The sequence below is a fragment of the Marmota monax genome, unplaced genomic scaffold, assembly GCF_021218885.2.
Source record: "Marmota monax isolate L192 unplaced genomic scaffold, Marmota_monax_Labrador192_F-V1.1 WCK01_AAM20220418_F8-fsc00007, whole genome shotgun sequence".
Taxonomy (NCBI): Eukaryota; Metazoa; Chordata; class Mammalia; order Rodentia; family Sciuridae; genus Marmota; species Marmota monax.
In genome coordinates, this window is record NW_026692781.1 from 22,671,631 (window position 1) to 22,694,218 (window position 22,588).

Below are 22,588 nucleotides of genomic sequence, written 5' to 3' on the forward strand. Positions count from 1 at the left end.
CAAGCACAAGGCCCTGGGTTCAATCCCCAGTACCACCAAAAAAAAGAAAGAAAAGCAAATTAGTTACTTATTAGTATCTCAACAAAATTTGGAAGATTTAATATTGGTAGAACATAAATAAAATTCGTATGACAAGCTAGTTTCATAGATTTATCTTTTTTTCTTCCTTGTCATTGATAGTTAAATCAGAAATTATACATACAAAAATTTGTAAAGGACTCTCATTTGATATATTTATTTTTCAAATATTCATTGAACTTTTATTTCTTGTAAAGCACCAAAATAAGGTCTGTTAAGAACAAGTAAACAATAAGCTTTAGTATAAGCTCTATGAAAATAGGGCCCAAATTACTTTATTTATTCTTGTAAGTTTAGTGTTTAAATATTTGTTAAATTGCATTAAATGAATTGAATCAATGAATAATTATATGGGGAATAAATAGTTATACATAATATTAGGAGGGTTTCTACCATTATAGGTAGATCAGATTGGAGATTAAATATAACATGCGTATCCCCCAGGAATTTAATCATTTTTACTGAGAGAGAAGCCCCTCAATAAGGGTGTCACAGATGCTTTCATAATAGAGAATATCATGATATGCAGGCCACCTAAAATTTCCTGTATATCGTGCTCCACATTTAGAATATCCCGGGTGTCCAGTTGCTATGGGATCTAAGTACAATGGCTACAATTGGGTAGTCATCCCCAAATACCACCTCCAGCACTACACAACACCTCTAAATCTCAGAAGCTGAAACACAGAGGTGTTTGTTTGCTATCTGTACCATTAACTATAGTATGTATGTCTGAAATGCTGTGAAGTTCAAGTGCATAATGACAGGAAGGAAACCTAACTCACCTGCTACCGGCTGGGTTTCCAGAGGTGTTAAGTACCTCCATGACTCAAAGGTAGCTGAGATAACTAATAGCTCTCATTTCTATGCAAGCTAATCAACTTAGTAGAGAGTAGGTTCTAAGAGTAGTGAGTATAAGACAGAAATTCTCTCTTGGCTGGTGTTAGCACCATCTGAATAGATACAAAGTACCTAGAATTGGAGGGTCATTGGACCCTAAAAGAATATAGCTAGCTGTATCTGGAACCTAAAGGACACTGTCTTATTCAGGTTCTTAATTAGGATGATTAGGGTCAAGAAGTACAAAACAGGGCTGGGCTACATTTCAGTGTCAGAGCACTTGCCTAGCACATGTGAGGTACTGGGTTCAATCCTTAGCACTGCATGAAAATAAATAAAATAAAGGCATGCTGTTCATCTACAATTACAAAAAAAATATTTTTTAAAGTATAAACATTGCCAGTAATATCCAGTGAATTCTGTTAGGTTTTGCATTTCTTTGATTGGTCTGGTCTTTCTTCTCAAAGGCACCAATATTTTGGCATCATGTCGATTCATCGGTGAAGATAATATGGCATGACCACAGTCTTTAAAAATGTTAAATTTCATCCAGAAATGCTTTCACTGACAGTAGTTTAGGACCTCCAAAACCAGTTAAGGCATGTAAATAAAATGCAAATAAATTAAGACATTATTCTCATATCATGACATTTCTAGCCTGCAAGAATGCACCATCTATGAACCAGGAAATGAACCTTCACCAGGCACCAAATCTGACTTCATCTTGTACTTGACAGCCTCCGGAACTATTAGAAATAAATTTGTTGTTTCTAAGCTACTTATTTGTGCTATATTTTGTTATAGTAGCTCAAATGGATTAAGACAGGATAGAAGAGAAGACTACCTATCCATCTACTGGTTCCTGTCCCCCGTTGGTGAAAGTTTGCATGGCAGGAGTGGTTAATGTTCTCACATTTTCAGATTTGCTCATGTATCAGAAAGGCTGGATGGGTTCTATCAGGATTTCCACACAGTAATAGTACCTCTCCATTGGCATGCTCAAGGAACTGATATCGAATCTTGTAGTTGCAGCTGTATGGTGGCAAGCTGGCAGCATGATTGTACCTCATAATTCTAGTTGGGAAAACAACACCTCCATTCTTTTTTTGAGGGCGGGCGGGTACTAGAAATTGAACTCGGGCACTCAACCACTGTGCCACATCCCCAGCCCTATTTTGTATTTTATTTAGAGACAGGGTCTCAATGAGTTGCTTAGTGCCTTGCTTTTGCTGAGGCTGGCTTTGAACTCACAATCCTCCTGTCTCAGCCTCCCAAGCAGTTGGGATTACAGACGTACACCACCACACATGCGCCACCACACCTGGCTAGCACCTCCATTCTTGACATCAATGGAAACTTGGTTCAAACCTTGTGATTAACTATGCAATGCCTTAAATACAGAGCTACAGTGGGTTTCCCAGGAACTGTGCAGGAAGTCAACTCTTTTTTTCTGAGAGCAGACTACTAGGAATCAGTCTTGGCCTAGTGAAATTTTATCTATCAGTTCAAAACCACAGCTTAGAAACTCACTCAGTCATCTGTTCATCTTGTGTTTTTTTATTAGCATCTATTATTCCCTTACTGTCATCCTAACAGGATTTCAAGATGAAACCATATGTACAATCTGCTGTATTTATCCAGAAGCCACATATGAAATTTTTACCATTTAAATTTTTTCTTTTTTTTTCTGTGAAGGTGTGACTGATATTACAAAAGATCCAGACTTTGATGGAATCTATGATGAAGACTTGAATGAAGATCCAACATATGATCCCAACAGTCCTGAAGAAAAAGCTGTATTTATGAAATATGCTGAATATATTATGCTAAAGTTGACATTCAGTACCACACAAGTTCAACAATATGAAAATGTCTTTATATTTGATACAGCCTATTGGCTTACCAATGCTATACAATGTAATCAGGATTATCTTGATATCTGTACCTACCAGAGATTACAGCAAAGGTTGTATCTTCAAAAAAAACTTATTCAAAAACACTTTGAGAAGAAAAGTGAAATCAGAAGAGGCATAGGCTATCTAAAGTTGATATGTTTTCTGATTCCATTTTTACTGAGTTTAAAAAAGAAGATGAAAGTCCCATACTTAAATGGTCTGCTTCAGCCTTTTTCAGGTAAGATATCACCAAAAGTCAAATATAAGATATACATTAAATATATATTTAAATTCAGTTTTTTCAAGTATGTGGTTCTAGGTATGTAAAATGTTAAGAATAAGAAAACAAAATTTAATGTCTCCAATGTTATGAAAAATATGTGACATACATAATTATTTTTATATTCTATGCATTTTGTGTTCTCAAAATGCATTATAGGGGATGGGGTTGTGGCTCAGCAGTAGAGTGCTAGCCTAGCAAGTGTGAGGCACTAGGTTTGATTCTCAGCATCACATAAAAATAAATAAAAGTATTGTGTCCAACTACAACTAAAAATATATTTTTAAAAAATGCATTATGGGGTTGTAGCTCAGGATTATCTTGATATCTGTACCTACCAGAGATTACAGCAAAGGTTGTATTTTGTAGAGTGTTTGCCTCAAATGTGTGAGGCACTGGGTTCCATCCTCAACACCACATAGAAACAAATAAATAAAATAAAGATATTGTGTCCACCTACAACTAAAAAATAATTTTTAAAAAATGCATCATGGCTGGGCTTCGTGGCATATGCCTGTAACCCCAGTGGCTCCGGAAACTGAGGCAGGAGGATAGAGAGTTCAAAACCAGCCTCAGCAACAGCAAGGCCCTAAGCAATTCAGTAAGAACCTGTTTCTAAAATACAAAAAACAGCTGGGGATACTCAATGGTTGAATGCCCCTGAGTTCAATCCCTGGGCCCCCTGCCAAAAAAATGGGTTATGTACCTTACATTGATGAAACCATCCACAATTTTTCAGTCAGAATATTGAACAAATCTAATCCTTGCTGTTATCTTAGAAAATTGTTATTTTAAATAAGTTATATGTATGGTTTCATTACTTTCCAGAAATATAGGCTGGTTATTTTTATCATTTGAGAAATATCCATCTATTTATTTATAGTGTCTCCTTTTACCTAAACTAACTCAGGTAACTTTTTGTTTATTTAACCAAAGATTTCTAATGCACCAAATTTCAATCTTTTGTGATAATTAGGGGTAAAATATCAGTCTTGAGCTCATTCACAGAAATTAGCAAGTAGAATAATGTTTTGACTATACCTTTGAGATCTCTGTACACTAAAACTACAGAAATGACCAAAATGCATGATATAAATATATTCTTAATGTCATGTATATAAAGAACATAAGTAATTTTTTAAACTGTAATTGCCAAAATTTTAACTTCATGTGGAATTTTTTTAACTTTGCTTATATGAAGAAAATTTAGATCTTCCAAATATGACTGTTGATGTGTTATTAACTTTTTAAATAAAATTTTTGTGTTTGTTTTCATTTTTGGAGATGACAAGGTCAAGACCGAGCGAGAACTGCCTCCATTTATTTATGGACGAGATTTTAAATGCCAGCATTTTCACTACAAAGAGAATCAATATTTTCATGTTCATGGAGGAATTGAATTTGATATCAGTACCCCTTCAATTGAGAGTGCTTTGGAAGATTTTAAGGTTTAAATTGTTATCATTCCTGAGATGGTTTGTTGTTTCACAACTCTTTTTATCCTATTTTTCAACCAGAAAGAGCTTATGTTGCAACAGGCACTGTGTAATTATTCTTACAACTCACTAATTTTTTCACAAATTATTTTGACATACATGAATTAAGTAATATCCAAGGAACTATGTTGTATGTCAGGGATAAAGTGACAAATAAACTAGGTATGTTTATTATCCTGTCAGAATTACATATTTCCAATGGAACATATTTGTCTCAGAATAGTTAAGAGTAAAGTAGAAAACTATGAATATACTGACTAAAATTCTTCCATTTCCCTCCAAGATTAATCTTAGAAAAGACACCTTCTAGTTTGGGAATAGTAATTATTCACCTGAAATTTCATATAGACATCACACATTTCAATTGTCATTGCTTCTTTACCTTGTCTTTATTATAATTTTTTCCTTTTGTGTTGTATCCTTCATTCTCAAAGGAGGGATTGGATGCATACAGTTATTACTACCAGGATTTTCTAAGCTACTATCTTAAAAATTTGTCATTTATAAATATACAATTTCATTTAAAGTAGTCATAATTTTTAGATTTGTTTAAAGATATGTACTTAGTAATATAACTCATATTTTAGAAAAATTTAGAGAAAATACGGGATTGTGCTGCTAATACGTTTGCAGATGATTCAGGCTACAAAGAATATTACTCAATACCAGTTATGGAATTTCATGGAAAAAGGTAAGGAACTTTCAGTAGTTATTCACACTAATCACATATTGTATATTAGCAGGAAACAGGGAAAGTGGCAAAATGCTCAGGCTAACTTAAAACCTTATGTTGGTGATCCTAGAACAATAATGGCCTCATTCAAGGCCAACATCATACTGCCTCAACAGAGTATTGTTATTGTTGTTATTTCTGAACTTTGATACGTTCTGTATGTTAATCCTTAGAGTTTATAATTAGCAGAGTGGTTAAATTGGAATGGAGATGGGAAGCAAATCCTCTGGGATAACTGAAAGCAGTAGAGTTGTTATACAACACTTCCATTTCCAAAAAGAATATGGTTTAAAATCCTTTTCTACCAGTTTGTTATGCCTGTCAATTTTTTGAAGTGGTATGTTTTCTCCCAGTATATCTAAGATCTTGTATGTGCTGTGTTCTAGAATTTTTACACTTTCAACACTGAATTTTGGAAATATGAGATTTAGAGCTTAGAAGAAACATTTGGATTACAGGTTGAGAATTAAAAGCATATAAGAAGATTTTGTTTGTTTGAAGGTGTGGAGGTAGTTGAGAGGATAGGACCAAGTCTAGAACTCTGGAGCATAGTAACTTTTAAGAGAGATGAGAAGAGGGAGCAAAGGAGTCTGAGAGGGACTGATACAGGTAGACGAGAACCAGGAGTGTGTGACAGCATGGAAGCCAAATGGGGAGAATTTTAAGAATATGGAAACAGGTAAAAGCATCAAATGCAACAGAGAAAAAAAAATACTGAGTCAATTTCAGACTGATGATTTAATCAGAGAATTTTAGTGGAGTTTTGGTTAAAGAGTGTACTTACCAAATTTCTAGAGATATATGACCTACCCAAATTAAATTAGGAGGACATAGTAAATTTCAACAAATCAATTGCAAGCAATGAAATTGAAGACACCATCAAAAGTCTACCAACAAAGAAAAGCCCAGGACCAGATGGATTATTAGATGAGTTCTATCAGACTTTCAAAGGAGAAAGAATACCAATCCTCCTCAAATTATTCCATGAACTAGAAAAGGACAGAACCTTTCCAAATTCATTCTATAAAGCTAGTATCACCCTGATACCAAAACCAGACAAAGACACATCAAGGAAAGAATATTTCGGACTAATATCCCTCATGAACAGAGATGTAAAACCTCTTAATAAAATACTGGAAAATCGCATATAAAAACATATTTAAAAGATAGTGCACCATGATCAAGTAGTTCATCCCAGGGATGCAAGGTTGGTTCACCATGAGGAAATGAAGAAATGGGTGAGCATCCTGGAAAGGAGATCAGGAAAGCAGGTCTGGGAGAGGCAGAAACCACAGGAGGGTTGAAAGAGGGCACAGCCTGAAGGGCTTCAGGACGGGTGTGGGTGGGGTGGGGGCTAGGACCCCAGCAAGGAGCCTAGGCAAGGGACCCTAGAGGAGGGCCCATCATTGTTAATAGACTTAAAGATGAGAATCACATGATTATCTCAGTAGATGTCGAAAAAGCATTTGACAAAATACAGCAACAATTCATGTTCAAAACACTAGAGAAACTAGGGATAATAGGAATATACCTCAACATTGTAAAAGCTATATATGCTAAATTCAAGGCCAACATCATTCTATATGGAGAAAAATTGAAAGCATTCCCTCTAAAAATGAATAAGACAGGGATACCCTTTTTCACAACTTCTGTTCAATATAGTCTTAGAAACTCTACCCAGAGCAATTAGACAAAAGAAAGGAATTAAAGGGAGAAAAATAGGAAAAGAAGAACTCAAACTATCCCTATTTGCTGACCACATGATTCTCTATTTAGAAGACCCAAAAATTCCACCAGAAAACTTCTAGAACTCACAAATGAATTCAGCAAAGTAGCAGAATATAAAATTAACACCCATAAATCAATTGCAATGCTGTATATCAGCGATGAATCAACTGAAAGAGAAATTAGGAAAACTATCCCATTCACAATAACCTCAAAGAAAATAGAATATTTGGGAATTAATCTAACAAAAGAGGTGAAAGACCTCTATAATGAAAACCACAGAACACTAAAGAAACAAATTGAAGAAGACCTTACAAGATGGAAAGATCTCCCATGCTCTTGGATACGCAGAATTAATATTGTCAAGATGGCCATACTACCAAAAGCACTGTACAAATTTAATGCAATTTTTATTAAAATTCCAATGATGTTCTTTGTAGAACTAGAAAAAGCCATCATGAAATTCATTTGGAAAAATAAGAGGACCAGAAAAGCCAAAGCAATCCTTAGCAAGAAAAAATGAAGCAGAAGGCTTCACAATACCAGACCTTAAATTATACTATAGAGCTATGGTAACAAGAACTATGGGGAGGTGGCAAGCACCTCACTAGGGGATTCTTATTCCTGCCCATGAGGGTGTAAATCACCAGAGAAAATGTCAGATATAATTAGTGAAGAACAAAAGACAAAAAAATTCAGAATTATAGTTTTAAGGTAGAGTGCTTGATAAATCCAGCCCAAACAGGAGCTGGAGCTAGACAATTTAGAAATTACTCCCATCCATGTTTTTTTTTTTTTTCAAAGTCAGGAATAAGGTTTCAGGGGTGGAGTCTTGTTTTATGATGTCTTGCAGTCAGCAGGTTGATTGGCATCTTAGCAGGTAACACCCATCTCTGAGAGGCTGTGTGGCTACAGCAGGTCACTGCACCTCGGGTTCTGTGGGACCTGGGGCAGAGCTTGAACAGGACTCACAATGTGTCTGGGCAGTCTTGGCTGGAGGAAATTTCCACTAGAAGTTCCCAGACACCAGATTCTCCTATTCACTAGGATGCGATGCCGATGTAGTCCACACATAGCCTACAGATGGCTCTCAAAAAAAGGAGCATGGTATTGGCACCAAAACAGATATGAAGACCAATGGTATAGAATAGAAGACACAGAGGTAAGCCCACATAAATACAGTTATCTCATACTAGACAAAGTCACCATAAACATACAGTGAAGAAAAGACAGTCTCTCCAACAAATAGTGCTGGAAATCCATGTGTAACAAAATAAAATTGACATGTAATAGAATGGGAAAAAAATCTTTGTCACATGAACCTCAGATATAGCACTAATCTCCAGGAAATATAAAGAACTCAAAAAACTTAACACACACACACCAAAAAAAAAAAAAAAAAACCAAATAACACAATCAATAAATGGGCATAGGAACTGAATAGATACTTCACAGAAGAAGAAATACAATCAGTCAACAAATATATGAAAAAATGTTCAACATCTCTACCAATTAGAGAAATGCAAATCAAAACTACTCAGATTCCATCTCACTCTAGTCAGAATGGCAATTATCAAAAATACAAGTAACAAGAAATGTTGGCTAGGATGTCAGGGGGAGGAGTACACGCATACATTGCTGATGAAACTGCAAATTGGTGCAGTCACTCTGGAAAGCAGTATGGAGATTCCTCAGAAAACTTGGAATGGAACCACCATTTGACCCAATTATCCCACTCCTAGTTTTATACCAAAGGACTTAAAATTAGCATACTATAGTGATGAAGCCATGCCAATATTTATAGCAGCTCAATTCACAATAGCTAAAACTATGGAACCAACTTAGGTGCCCTTCAACAGATGAATGGATAAAGAAAATGCGGTACATATACACAATGGAATATTACTCAGCCTTAAAGAAGAATGAAATTATGGCATTTGCTGGTAAAAGGATGAAACTAGAGATTATCATGCTAAGTGAATAAGGCAATCCCCCCAAAACCAAAGGCCAAATATTCTCTTTGATATGCAGATGCAGACTCACAATAGGAAAAGGTCGGGGAGAGTAGAGGTTCATTGGATTGGATGAGATGAATGAGGTGGAAGGGAAGAGAGTTAGGAATGGGAAAGACAGTAGAATGAATCAGACATAACTTTCCTATGTTCATATATGAATACACAACCAGTGTAACTCCACATAATATACAACCACAAGAATGGGAAGTTATACTCCATATATGTATGATATGTCAAAATACATTCTACTGTCATGTATAACTAAAAAGAACAACAAACAAAGAGAATGTATTTACCATGAGTTGAAGGGTATATGGAGAAAAGTTAATGAGATGGAGAGGTAAAAGTAGAGTTTATTAATTTGTTTCAAGATGCAGGACAATGAGGAAAATAAGAGAACTAAGGCATAGGGAAATGCAGGATAAAAGATAAAAGGTGGATCTTCCTGTTGAATACTGCCTGGGTGAACATATGATACTAGAGCTGAAGTCAAAGACCATGTGACTAGTGTCCTCCATGATTTTGAAGGATAGAGGTCAGCACATGGATGGAGATATTTTTGAGGATATGTTCACTTTTATTTGAGAGTATCATTCCACCATACATGGAATCCACATACCAGATCTCATGCCTCTGGAATGGCCAGGTAGTGCACATCTCTCTTCAGGTGAAATTTCTGACTCACAGACTGAGCTCCCATTGATACACTCTATCTTTGCCCAAGCTGAATAATGTCCTGGAGACATTTATATGTAAACCTTTACACTTCTGGTACACCAGCATTCCTGGGACTACAGGGAAGCAGGTAGGATATAAGTTACACTTGGTGAGAGGTTGTTTGGGTGCAGGAGTGTGGTTGATATACGCATACTGCCACTGTAAGAGACTCTGTCATGTTGTTGCAATGGGATTTCATAGTGGAACTGTTTCTCTAGTTTCTGACTAAAGCATATTTGGTCACCAACCTTGGTGAATGATAGGTTAATTGATACGAATTTTCAGAACCAAAATACGCTTTTTTTTTCCTGACCCCAGCCAGCATGAAGTAAAAGGAAGAACCCACAAGTAGAGGGATCTAATAATATCTTCTTGTTCTCAATACCAATTACTAGAGGACCTCAGTCCCCTATAAAATCCAACCCCCATAAAAATATTCCTAGAATCTCATATACTAATGGGTGAGTATTCTCAGCTACCATGAGATATTTTCAGTTTCCTCCTTTCCTGCCCTGGCTTCTTGTGATCCACCACTGGGTCTCCAAAGCCCAATAAGCCCCAAGAAGGCAAACACAATGCCATTGTTATCTCTGACACCCTAGCTTCTGGTTGTGGGGCTGGAGTCATCTCTAGGGCTGGCTCCTTTTGATGCCTGGGAAGTTGAATGCATTCACTGTGAGACTTGTTAAAACCCATTCAATGAAGTAAGAATTCCTTGCCCAATTTATTGGTTTCAAAGATGTGCTGCATTAAAACTCTAATAATTTGGTGAAAAACTGCTTTTTTCAGTCATTTTGCTTGTGGTTGTTCTTTTCTGTAGTGTGGAAATCATTCTAAATTGGGGATGGACTAGAGAGTAATTCAAATGATTGAAAGCATGCCATCTCAAAATCTTTTCCCTTCTTTGTTTCTAGGGGCATTTTTATTAGGTCAAGTTCATAAATCCTGATGTTCTCTTTCCTCAGAATGATTTGTTTCTGCCAGGTGTGGTGGTACATGCCTATATCCCCAGCTTATTCAGGAGGACAGTAGGCCTAGGTGGGATGGTCACTTGAGCCTAGAATCTTTGAGAACAGCCTGGGCAACTAGTGAGACCCCATTGCAAAAAAAAAAAAAAAAGACTTATTTCTTAGGAGGATCTTGGTCTCTTATGAAAATAAAATTTATTCCACTTGGTCCTGCAATCATACCCAGAAACATCTGTATCATACATTCGTTTTAGACTCTCCCATCATACCAGAATCAAAAAAAAAAAAAAAGGGGGGGGGAGATACAATCAGATATCCAGTGATTTGGCAGTATTTAAGAGCTGAGAACACAAAGTGTAAAGATGAAAATTCCTGAAGTGAATTAATTCTATTTGGAGAACATACCAGCACCATGAAGCTGTTTTACTGTTGGAGAGTAGAATTAGAAATTAACTTAATGTGACAGATGTGTCCAGAAAGTGTGATATTATAAGCTCCTCACCATATTCTCCAGCTAAGTGCTTATTCCTAGTCCGACAAAAGTGGGGGGAATTATTTTTAAAGTTAGGCTTTCCTAAAGTCCCTGCTGATAACCACACTAAGGATTGAGTAAGAACATTAGAATGTCACCACGCAGTAGTCATATAAGAGCTACTTGGCTGAAGTATTCAGCCACTAACCTTTTAGTATTGACTATCTTGGATTTCTGTGCTTCTAATGATCATCTCTTTGTGTTCAGTGTTACTGTTGCGATGGGCAAAATGTGCGACTTATGCAGCCTAGGGGGAGAAATAAAGAATGTCCATGTGCTTCTGCCCTTTTCAAAGCTTTATTCACTCAAATCACTCAATACGATTTCACTCTATAGATTCTTTTTTTTTTTTAATTTTTTTAAAAAATATTTATTTATTTATTTTTTTTAGTTATCGGCAGACACAACATCTTTGTTGGTATGTGGTGCTGAGGATCGAACCCGGGCCGCACGCATGCCAGACAAGCGCACTACCGCTTGAGCCACATCCCCAGCCCCTATAGATTCTTAATCAAGAAAATGACAATCCTTAATGCTAGGCACTGCAATAGACATAATCAGTTCCCAGCAAACAATTCTAGATTAATTCTAAGCACTGCAAACACACTAAATCATGACAGGCTCATGACAGACATTCCCTCTGCATGCTAAGCTCAAGTGCCATATCTAAAGTCTCAAGCCTTAGGCTTTAAGTCCAACAGATGCACACTCACTCAGACCACGGTGATCAGATCAGGAACCAAGGCAGTCTTCTCCTGCGGTGGAGCTGATGGCTGGCTGAGGAGTGGTCATAGGGAGAAATCCTCTTCTCACCAGAGTCAAGAGACTGCTATAGAGTTTGAGAGAAGTGAGAACAACACAGGGTATCAGGCTGATAGAAGAGCTAGGATGTCAGTCCAGGACCTCATCAGGCTTGTGTGCAGCAGCTGGCTGAATGTCTGTTCATTTGCTCCATCATTTTTACTAAATTTTGGGACTTCTGACCACCCTTTCAATCCCTATCAGCTGCTACCAGATTTCTCAGTGACATTATTCATCCTGAGGTTAAAGCATCTGGTCTGGTGGTCCCCACCCTGATTTTCTTGCTTTTCTTATCAGGGCAAGAGTAACAAGCCAGAGACTTCACTCTGAGTTTTTCAGGATGGAGAGAAGTGACTCATTTGTGCCTGGGGGCCATACTGGAGGGCTCCATAGGTGTGCTTGGTGACACTTTAAAATAGAGTTGCTTAGGCTAAGGCCTAAGGCCATCCTTATGGTTGGCCTACTGTGTACTGTTGTGCATCCAACCCTGGGAGTTATAAATTCTCTTGGTCAAAGCTCACAGGGTACAGTAACCTTTATCATCTGTTGTTTTTTTCCGTTTCTGGACTAGGAGCTATTCCTACAGGTTCTGGATATTTTGTTTGTATTAGATTACTAAGCAGAATTTCTAGGAGGAAATGGTGCACGTACCCTTAGTGTTTGTTGAATTTCTAAGTCTTTTCATTGCATGAGCAGTGATCTTAAGAGTACCAGGGTCTTAAAGGTGGTGAACAGCACCTGTTCCCATAGTAATAACAGCCAGCATTAGCCCCCAGAAGAAACAGATGAAAAGACAGGTTGCTGGCACTGTGATTCTCATGGAATTGGATGATGTGGAGCTGGATAAAGCTGGTTCAATCAAAGTTGAAGGACAGTCTCAGTATGACTTCTGATACCTAGATCTATGGAGGCAATCTCTGGGAGCATAGGGTACCCACTTAGGGGTTTGTAATATTCTTTGTAATATTCTTAATTTTATCAGCTTGTACAATACCAAGGGAAAGTGGGCTCTTTTCTTCTAAAAATTTAGCTTAAAAATCTGATACAAATTGAGCATGCACATTTGAACCATACAGTTAAAGCCCTTGAACCCATCACCACTATCATCTGAAGAGCATACCAGCCCTCAAATCTAAGTAAAATTCGGGATATCTGCTCCTTGATTTTGGAGGCTGGAATCTAATAAACTAGTGTAGTCCTCATTGATGAGGGTGGCACTTCCCACTAGTGAGGACCTAGGGACAAGTGAAAAGCCCCTCTACCTGGTCTGATACTATATCTGTGAGATGTGTATTAAGATATCCTTTTATATTGTTGTGGTCTAATTTCCTTTTGTGGGGAGGTAGTGGTGGATAAAAAGAATGATACCATCAAATAAAATGAACAGGTCCTCAGACATACCTCCATTCATATACTGAGATCTATTATGTTGAGAAAATTGGAGTTGAAGTGAAGGTCAAGGAAAAGCGTAGGAGCCTCTGAATAATTCATAACAGAGCCTTGCCTACAACCTTCCTGTAACTGAACCTTTAGGCCCAGTTATCCTCTACAAGTCAATAAACAATGAGTTTCCCTAGCATAGTCATTAACTTACTTCCCTAGGAACAAATTTCTCAGCACTCAGGAAAACTGATAGCCCCTGGGCTAAAGGAGAGGGGAGTCACTGTCAAGAATACTGTATTAACAGCAATAAGTAGTTGCATTTTGAGGAGAAACCTAGGAAACCTCAAGAGGCATCTTACTGACAGGGTTGGCCCCTGAAGGACTCAACGTTGAAACCTGGACGTTTGGAAAGGTACCTCAAGGGAAAGTGGAAGAAGACCACCAGTTTTCTGATGATAAGCAATCCCAGGGAACGAAGTAACTATTCCATTCTGTTCCAGAGTGATAGGGACCCAAGGTTGTCACAAGCCCCAACCTCATATGCCAGGGACTCAGTGATTTGGGGGCTTTCCTCTAGTTTACTGCTCCAGTGGGTAAAAGCCACTGGAGTCATTAACCAAAGCATTATTCTAGGTAAGACTCAAGGTAAACCCTTGAAAGAGAAAATTGGGTTATGGGACATAATTAGGTTAAAAAAATTAGAGGAGGAAAAGCAGACAGAATATAAACCTGGAACTCTTTTTCTCAGTTTTGACTTTGAAGCAATGCTGCTAATCTCTGACATGGGAAGGACAGAGTCAATCCAAAGGGTCTATATGGGGAAGATACTTTTTTATATAAAGATTTGGTTAATAATGGTTAATAACTGTAGTTAATATATTTATAATCAAGTACAATTTAAACTATATTATTATAAAAAATATTTTATCGGCATAGAAACAAGTAGCAAATCATTTCAGAGTTAGAAAAAAACATCTTTTTTTCTTTTTTCTTTCTATAGCTACTATGTGATCTATTTTGATCTTGAAATTTTCTATCAACAACTATATAAGAAACAGTGGTGGGGAGCTATAAATGAAATAGTGAACACTTTAAGAGTGAAAAGACTTCCGCTGACAGATGCTCAATTACATGAACAATTTAAAAAAAAGTTTGGCTTCAAAAAAGCTATAAAATGCAAGGTATTTAAGTAACTACCATATAATTTTATAAGAAGTTATCAATAAATATGTATCTCAAACTTCTTAGGAATAAATAATAGGCTAAATAAAATTCCTCAATACAAAATAAAAATTCCATATTTTAGTAGCTATACATTTGTGATTTATAAATTTTGAACATAGTATTAAACAACTTATTAATGAACTAGAATGTGATTACTACTTATTGATTGCTTATTTTATATGCCTGTCACTATTCTAAATTTTAAAGAAACTTTTTTAAGTTGCTAGTTTTGTTATCATTCCTATTACACAAATGAGAAATAAATTTGAGATGTAGAGGGTTAAGAATCTTTCCCAATTTCACACATTAGTAAATGTCAGGACCTGACTCCATTCTAGAAATGAAACCCAAGGAACAAACCTAACAGCCTGTATTAAATTTCTCATGTCTGTTTAACAAACCTTGACACAGTTTCTGGAACTGATCAATGAAGCTCACCAACTTCAAAGGTAGATGGTATTTGCTTTCCATTTATTCATTTTAATGTCCATAATTTTAAAATTTAATAACCAGTTACTTTAATTTTTAAATTTTAGTAGTCAGAATGTCTAAAAGAAAAGCATGACATTTTAAACTCTTCATTTTGAGACATAGAGCAAAGAAAACAAACTATTTCCATAGCTATATATTCCAAGTTTCTGGACATCTAAATTAGATTTTCTTTAAATTAGAAAAATGAATCCAGTGATCTATTTGCTTTTTGTTTTGTTTTGTTTTGTACTAGGGTTTGAACCCAGGGGCACTTAACCACTGAGAAATACCCTCAGCCCATTTTATTTTTTATTTTGAGACAAGGTCTCTCTAAATTGCTTAGGGCCTCACTAAATTGCTGAGGCTGGCTATGAACTTGTGATCCTCCTGTCTTAGCCTCCTGAGCTGCTGGGATTACAGGCACATGCCACCATGCCCAGCTCTATTTGCTTCTAAAGTATTTTCAGAAAAATATTTGTCTTCCCTGTTTTCATTATTTTCAAAGGAGGATCTACAACTTACCCTAAAGGGTAAAAAGGGGAAAGAAGGAAGGAAGGAAGGAGGGGAAACGAGGGGAAGGGAGGGGAGGGAAGGGGAGAGAAGCCAAATATTTATTTTTAAAAGATCCCAGTGTTTCTTTATAGTCTAACAACTTTCAAGCATTGCCCAGTGAGAAATTTTCATTTGGATCTTGTGAAAATTCTACTATAATTGAGCAGTATTTATGTGATCCTGTTAATGTATCTTGGTTTTTATTTCCTTAAAGCAAACCTAAGGTATAGTTTTAAAAAACTAATTCTGGCCTTCTTAATAACTTTAGAGTATCCCATTTGGTTTGAAGGCTGCTGTAGAAAGAGGGTTATCTGCTGTTTTCCATACATTTAGCCGAAAAACCTCAAGCTCAACAATCAATGTTTCAGATGAAGGAGGTTTTGCCATCTTCCATCATGCTGCTCTGCACAACAGAGTGCCTATTATATGTCAACTGTGCAATGCTAAATTCAACGTCAACCAAAGACGCTTTATTATGTTCAGCCAAGGTACTATAATGTTTTTAAACCTAAAATATTTCTATTTTTCCTTGTTCAGCATTACCAATGCATATTGATTTTAGAGCAAGGTTAAAATCTGGTATTAGTTTCTCTTGCAGAGTTTGGGGTTTTGTTTAATTTATTGAAGACGGTCTCCTTTTAGTTTTCTATCACTTGTTGGTAGCTTATATAGTACTGTTTGTTGTGTTGTCCCTCATTGAGATATACACTTTATAAAGGGCAAGGATTTGGTCTACTTTGTTGCCATGGTTTCCTAGTGTTCAGAAGAAAGTTCCTCAGGAAATATTTGTTGAATGAATGGATAGATGGATGGATGGATGCAGGATAGTATTTGATAAGCACTGGCATAATTAATATATACTGATGGACTATAGAAATTGAGAGGAAAAAACAGATAAACATGAGTATTAGGTTCCAGTAGAACGTTCTTATCCTTTTAATTATTAAATTATATTTAATTATAAAGCATTCTTTTATAATAATATAAGAAGACTAGCTTGGTTTAAACCTTAAAATGCCATTTTTTGCTACATATTTTTATATTCACTGGAATAAATTTAAGTAGCTGGAAAAGGGAAACTGATAAATTGTCAGAAATGACTGATGCAACAATATTGACAAAAAGAAATGGTGATTTTTATATTGCAATGAGGTCAGTTAATAAGCTGTGCTAAATTTTTGCATATGCCAAAATAAAATATTATGCTTTAACAAATTCTTTCCTCTAAGCTGGGCATGGTGGTGCACACCTGTAATCCCAATTGCTTGAGAGACAGAGGCAGGAGGATCGTAAGTTCAAAGCCTGCCTATTATGGTTTAGATGTGGTATCCCCCAAAAGCTTACATGTGAGACAATGCAAGAAGGTTTTGGAGGAGAAATGACTGGGCTATAGCTTTAACCTAATCAGTGGATTAATCCCTGATGGGGATAATTGAGTGGTAACTGGAGGCAGATGTAGTATGGCTGGAGGAAGTGGTTCATTAGGGGCGTGGATATGGGGTATATACTTTGTGTCTGGAGAGTAGAGTCTCTCTGCTTTCTTATCACCATGCAAGCTGCTTCATTTCTGCCATACTCTTCCATCATGATGTTCAGCCTCACCTTAAGCCCCAAGGATGGGACCTGGCTGTCTCTGGACTTATAACCTCTGAAACTGTAAGCCTTCTAATAAACTTTTCCTCCTTTGCAATTGTTCTGATCAGATCTTTTGGTCACAGCAGCAAAAAAGCTGACTAAAACACAGCCTCAGAGACTTAGTGAGACCCTTTCTCAAAAATAATAAAAAATAGAAAAGGAATGGGGATGTGGCTCAGTGACTGAGTGTTCCTGGGTTCAATCCCCAGTACCAAAACAAAACAAAACAAAAAAAACAAATTCTTTATCAGTATGACTCAAATGTCTTATATAGCTCAGTGGTAGAGTGCTTGCATGTTCAAGACCCTAGGTTTAATCCTCAGCACTGAAAAAAAATTTTTTATATGGTACTCATATTAATCAAATTCAAATAAAATATTCCATCTTATTATAGAGTGAACCTTGTTAAAATAAAGCACAATTCAGTTAAATTTAAATAAAATGGGTAGCCCAAAATTTAAAGATGTTATCTTTAAAACTTTTTTTGAGTAGGTACTGGGGTTTGAACCCAGGGACATTCTACCACTGAGCTATACCTACAATCCTTTTTATTTTTTATTTTGAGACAAGGTCTTGCTAGGTTGTTTGGGTCCTTGCTAAGTTGTGGAGGCTGCTATGAAGTTTTGATCCTCCTGCCTGAACATCCCAAGGCACTGGGATTATAGGCACACATCACCATCCCCAGCTCTTTAAGCCTTTTTTACTGTGAAAAGAAACTTTGGCAAATTGAAGTCTTATTCATCCTCTAACTTCTTAGATTTATTTCTATATGTTGAGAATTGAGTAGATATTGAACTATGAAAAATGTATAACTCTATTGACAATATTATTGTTTAAACAGCACAAAATTATCCCAACTATGGGTTTTAACAAGCCACTTTAAAAGTAGTTTCCTTCTCAGAGGAGGACATACAATCAATCAACAAGTACATGAAAAAATGCTCACCATCTCTAGCAGTCAGAGAAATGCAAATCAAAACCACCCTAAGATACCATCTCACTCCAGTAAGATTGGCAGCCATTATGAAGTCAAACAACAACAAGTGCTGGCGAGGATGTGGGGAAAAGGGTACACTTGTACATTGCTGGTGGGACTGCAAATTGGTGCAGCCAATCTGGAAAGCAGTATGGAGATTTCTTGGAAAGCTGGGAATGGAGCCACCATTTGACCCAGCTATTCCCCTTCTTGGTCTATTCCCTAAAGACCTAAAAAGAGCATGCTACAGGGACACTGCTACATCGATGTTCATAGCAGCTCAATTCACAATTGCAAGACTGTGGAACCAACCCAGATGCCCTTCAATAGACGAATGGATTAAAAAAATGTGGCATTTATACACAATGGAGTATTACTCTTCATTAAAAAATGACAAAATCATAGAATTTGCAGGGAAATGGATGGCACTAGAGCAGATTATGCTAAGTGAAGCTAGCCAATCCCTAAAAAACAAATGCCAAATGTCTTCTTTGATATAAGGAGAGTAACTAAGAACAGAGTAGGGACGAAGAGCATGAGAAGAAGATTAACATTAAACAGAGATGAGAGGTGGGAGGGAAAGGGAGAGAAAAGGGAAATTGCATGGAAATGGAAGGAGACCCTCAGGGTTATACAAAAGAACATACAAGAGGAAATGAGGGGAGAGGGGAAAAATAATACAAGGGGGAGAAATGAAGGTCAGTAGAGGGGGTAGAGAGAGAAGAGGGGAGGGGACGGGAGGGGAGGGGGGATAGTAGAGGATAGGAAAGGTAGCAGAACATGACAGTCACTAGTATGGCAACATGTAAATCAATGGATGTGTAATTGATGTGATTCTGCAATCTGTATATGGGCTAAAAATGGGAGTTCATAACCCACTTGAAGCAAAGTGTGAAAGATGATATATCAAGAACTATGTAATGTTTTGAACAACCAACAATAAAAAAAAATACTAAACAAACAAACAAAAAAAGTAGTTTCCAAATGGTCTGATGTGATGTCAGGTGCAAACAGTGTGCTAGAAGGGCTAGACCAGAAGTCACATTCGGCACTGTTTTATGTTATCTTGCCTTTTATATCTAAATATAGTCTTTTTATTTACAGACATCTTTCTGACTAATTTTAGGAAATTGTTATATATGAATAATATGTTTCTATGTGTGCTACCTTTTAAAACAGAGCCATCCAAAATGGACATGAAAAAAGAAAGAAATGGTAAGACATAAGTAAGATAAAGTATTTTTAAAGGTGACTGTGTATATTAAAATTTTTCTAATAGTATATAATCTGCAAAAGGCTTTGCCTTTGAGAATGTCACATAATAATGTTTCATATTTATTTTGAAGTATAAATTTTTATGTGCATGGTTATTTGTTAATACTCCTCATATATTTTGGGTGCTCTCTCTCTCTTTCATCTATGGAATTTGTTGTCACCTCCATTTATTTTTATAAGTTCAAGTCCCTAAGTTGTTTTTACACCTTACAAAAAGCAGTTAATTTAGATACTATGCCACCAAGTGTCAGTAATGATCTACGAGGTATGAGGAATGATCATCTTTTGCTTCCTTTTTAAAAAATTTTTAAATTTTGTGTTTCTGAGGATTGAACCCAAGGCCTCATGCATGCTAGACAAGCACTCTACTGCTGAGCCACATCTCCAGCTCTGGAATTATCATTCTTGTATGAGGCAATAGATTTGATATAAATATTGGGTATGGAGAATAACAGAAAAATATGATGTTTAACCTTTCTCTATTAAGAAACTGGACCTTCACACTCTAAGATAATTCAAGGAGAGTTTATTTATAAATAAACCACTTTAAAAGATCTGAACTGACAAGGGAAGGGGATAGTTACTTGAACTGATCACCTTACAGTGGTGGAGGAATACAGCAAACCTGAAATGACCTTAGAGAGGGAACTGGGCCTCATTCTTAGGCCTCCTCTGATTTCCTGCCAGTGCTCCCCATTGGCAGACCCTGACAAGAAACCAAGGACAAGGGTTACTAAATCTGCAGGGGCACAGAGCAGGGTAGTAAAGGGACATTAGTAGACTCAGAGGGGAAAAGGGAAGTGTACCTGGCTCACCTACCCTATAGGAAATTACAGTGAGTAACAACAGTGTGCTTCTCTCTTTCATGCTTTTTATTTTCCAAGTATCACTATGTCTACCTTATATAAAATTAATTGTATCTTCTTCACTCGAATTTAGTTACCTCAAAGGACAATGGTTTGGTCTCTATTGTTTACCAGAGTTCCCTAGGACCCAGAATAATGCCTAGCCTTAGTAGGTGCTCAGGAAATAATTGTTAAATGATTGCATGGTAGTTGAGTACAGGTAGCTTTTGATGATCACTGGCATAGTGTGTACTATGTATATACACAGTGTGTACTATGAAAATTCAGAGGAATAGATAAATATGGCTCTGGGTCCCAACTACAAGGTTCACAGCCAGAGAATAGTGTTTTTAGACTATATAAATACCTTCAGAACTTTTCTGATTCTAGTGTATCTTAGGACAGCATTTCTAATCCTCACCATCATCTTCATTGTAGGCTCCATAATTCTCTGTTGTATGTAGGAATCACCCAGGGATCTTGTTAAAATGCTAATTCTGATTCAGAGGGACAAGGGTGGAAACCAACATTTTGCGGTTCTATTAAGCACACTTTCAGTAGTAAAGGGGGAAATAAGAATTGGATTCTTTCCTTGAGGTTGTACAGAAAAAAAAATTTTTTTTTGAGAGGAAACAGTATTTGTGGGGAGCCTGGCATGTTTCTGGGGGTGGGGGGAAGAACTCTTCAGGTCATTTTTATGTTTCTCCTGCTGAGAGTAGCTAACTGATTTTCATGGATTGAGACCAACCATGATTGAGGCTATTCAGAAATCTCACTTACAAGCTAGTGTAGCAGACTTTTTTTTTTTTTGATACTAGGGATTGAACTCAGGGACACTTCACCACTGATCTGTCACATCCCCAGCACTATCCCCATCCTCACTTTTGCTGAGGTAGGCTTTGAATTTACAATTATCCTGCCTCAGACTCCTGAATCACTGGGGTTACACACATGCACCATCATGCCTGGCATATTAGCAGACTTTTGCCATACATTTTCCCCATCTTCCTGTCTGACTACCCACATTTCCACCCTCCCTATGAGGCCTTTTTACTCCATTGAAGAGTGCTAGCTCGACGTGGCTCCAGTTTGGATTTATGGGTAACACATCTCCTCAACACTCAGCAGATTTTCAAAGTTCCAGCTTCAGTCTGACATATGCCAAGTCTTACTCCTGCCTGCACATGTGCTGACACCCAGTTTTACCTAGTTTTCTCTCTTGAACATAGTTGTAGCTAAATATGGCTTCCCTTGGACATGTTCTGGACATATTCTGGAGAGATTCCAAAATCCTTCTAGAGAAGTATGTTAATCAGTTTTATGTCACTGTGACAAAATACCTGAGAAAAACAACATAAAAAGATGATTTATTTTGTCTCATGGTTTCAGAGGTTTTGGTCTACAGTTGGCTGGCTTCATTACTTTTCATCCTATTGCAAGGCAGGACTTTATGGCTGCCAGGAGCATGTGACAGAGAAGGCTGCTCATCTCATGGTGGCCAGGAAGCAAAGAGAAAGAGAGAAAGACAAAGGTCTAGGGTTCCAATATCCCCTTCAAGGGCATGTCCCCAGTAACTACCTTCCTTCCAGTAGTCACCACCTTTTTTTTTAAATTTGTTCTATTTAGTTCTATATGACAATAGAATGCATTTTGACACATCATGCATAAATGGAGTATTGTTAAACCATGACGTAAAGAGAAAACCACTGACTCCAATTTTAAATCAAATTAAAGCAAACTTGTAATTCTGGCCAGGACTGTCTCTTCTGAAAACTCTGGGCTAGAGAACAGTATCCCAGCTCTTTAGGAGCATAGTTTTATAGCACAAAAAGTTGCAAAGGTTGGGGGGTCTTGAGAACTTACAGATAACAGGATTTTGACAAGCATAATACAAAGGCAGATAGTAGCTTAATGATCTACATGGCTTAACATTTCAAGGCAGAGAATAAATTTAGATCCCAGCTTCAGAATTTATGAGGCACCACTGAGGTTTCAGAAAGGGTTGTTATCTGGTCAGGAAAAGCTAGGCATGGGTGAGTTCAAGGCACAGACAGGAATTCCAAACAAGTTTAGAAATCACAGTAATTTATACTAAAACAGAAATTAACTTTTCATGACTTTGTGACAAGATGGCTCACAATCTTAAG

General features: G+C 36.9%; 1 protein-coding gene across 1 annotated transcript in view; it reads left to right on the top strand.

Moving 5' to 3' along the window:
* Ankar (ankyrin and armadillo repeat containing) overlaps positions 1-22,588 on the top strand; it is a 76,611-nt gene that overhangs the window by 1,969 nt on the left and 52,054 nt on the right. The window contains exons 2-6 of the mRNA XM_046447416.1: positions 2,614-3,051; positions 4,378-4,541; positions 5,177-5,280; positions 14,464-14,644; positions 15,979-16,198. Coding sequence (XP_046303372.1) covers positions 2,614-3,051; positions 4,378-4,541; positions 5,177-5,280; positions 14,464-14,644; positions 15,979-16,198 — 1,107 coding nt within the window. The remainder of the gene's footprint in view (positions 1-2,613; positions 3,052-4,377; positions 4,542-5,176; positions 5,281-14,463; positions 14,645-15,978; positions 16,199-22,588) is intronic.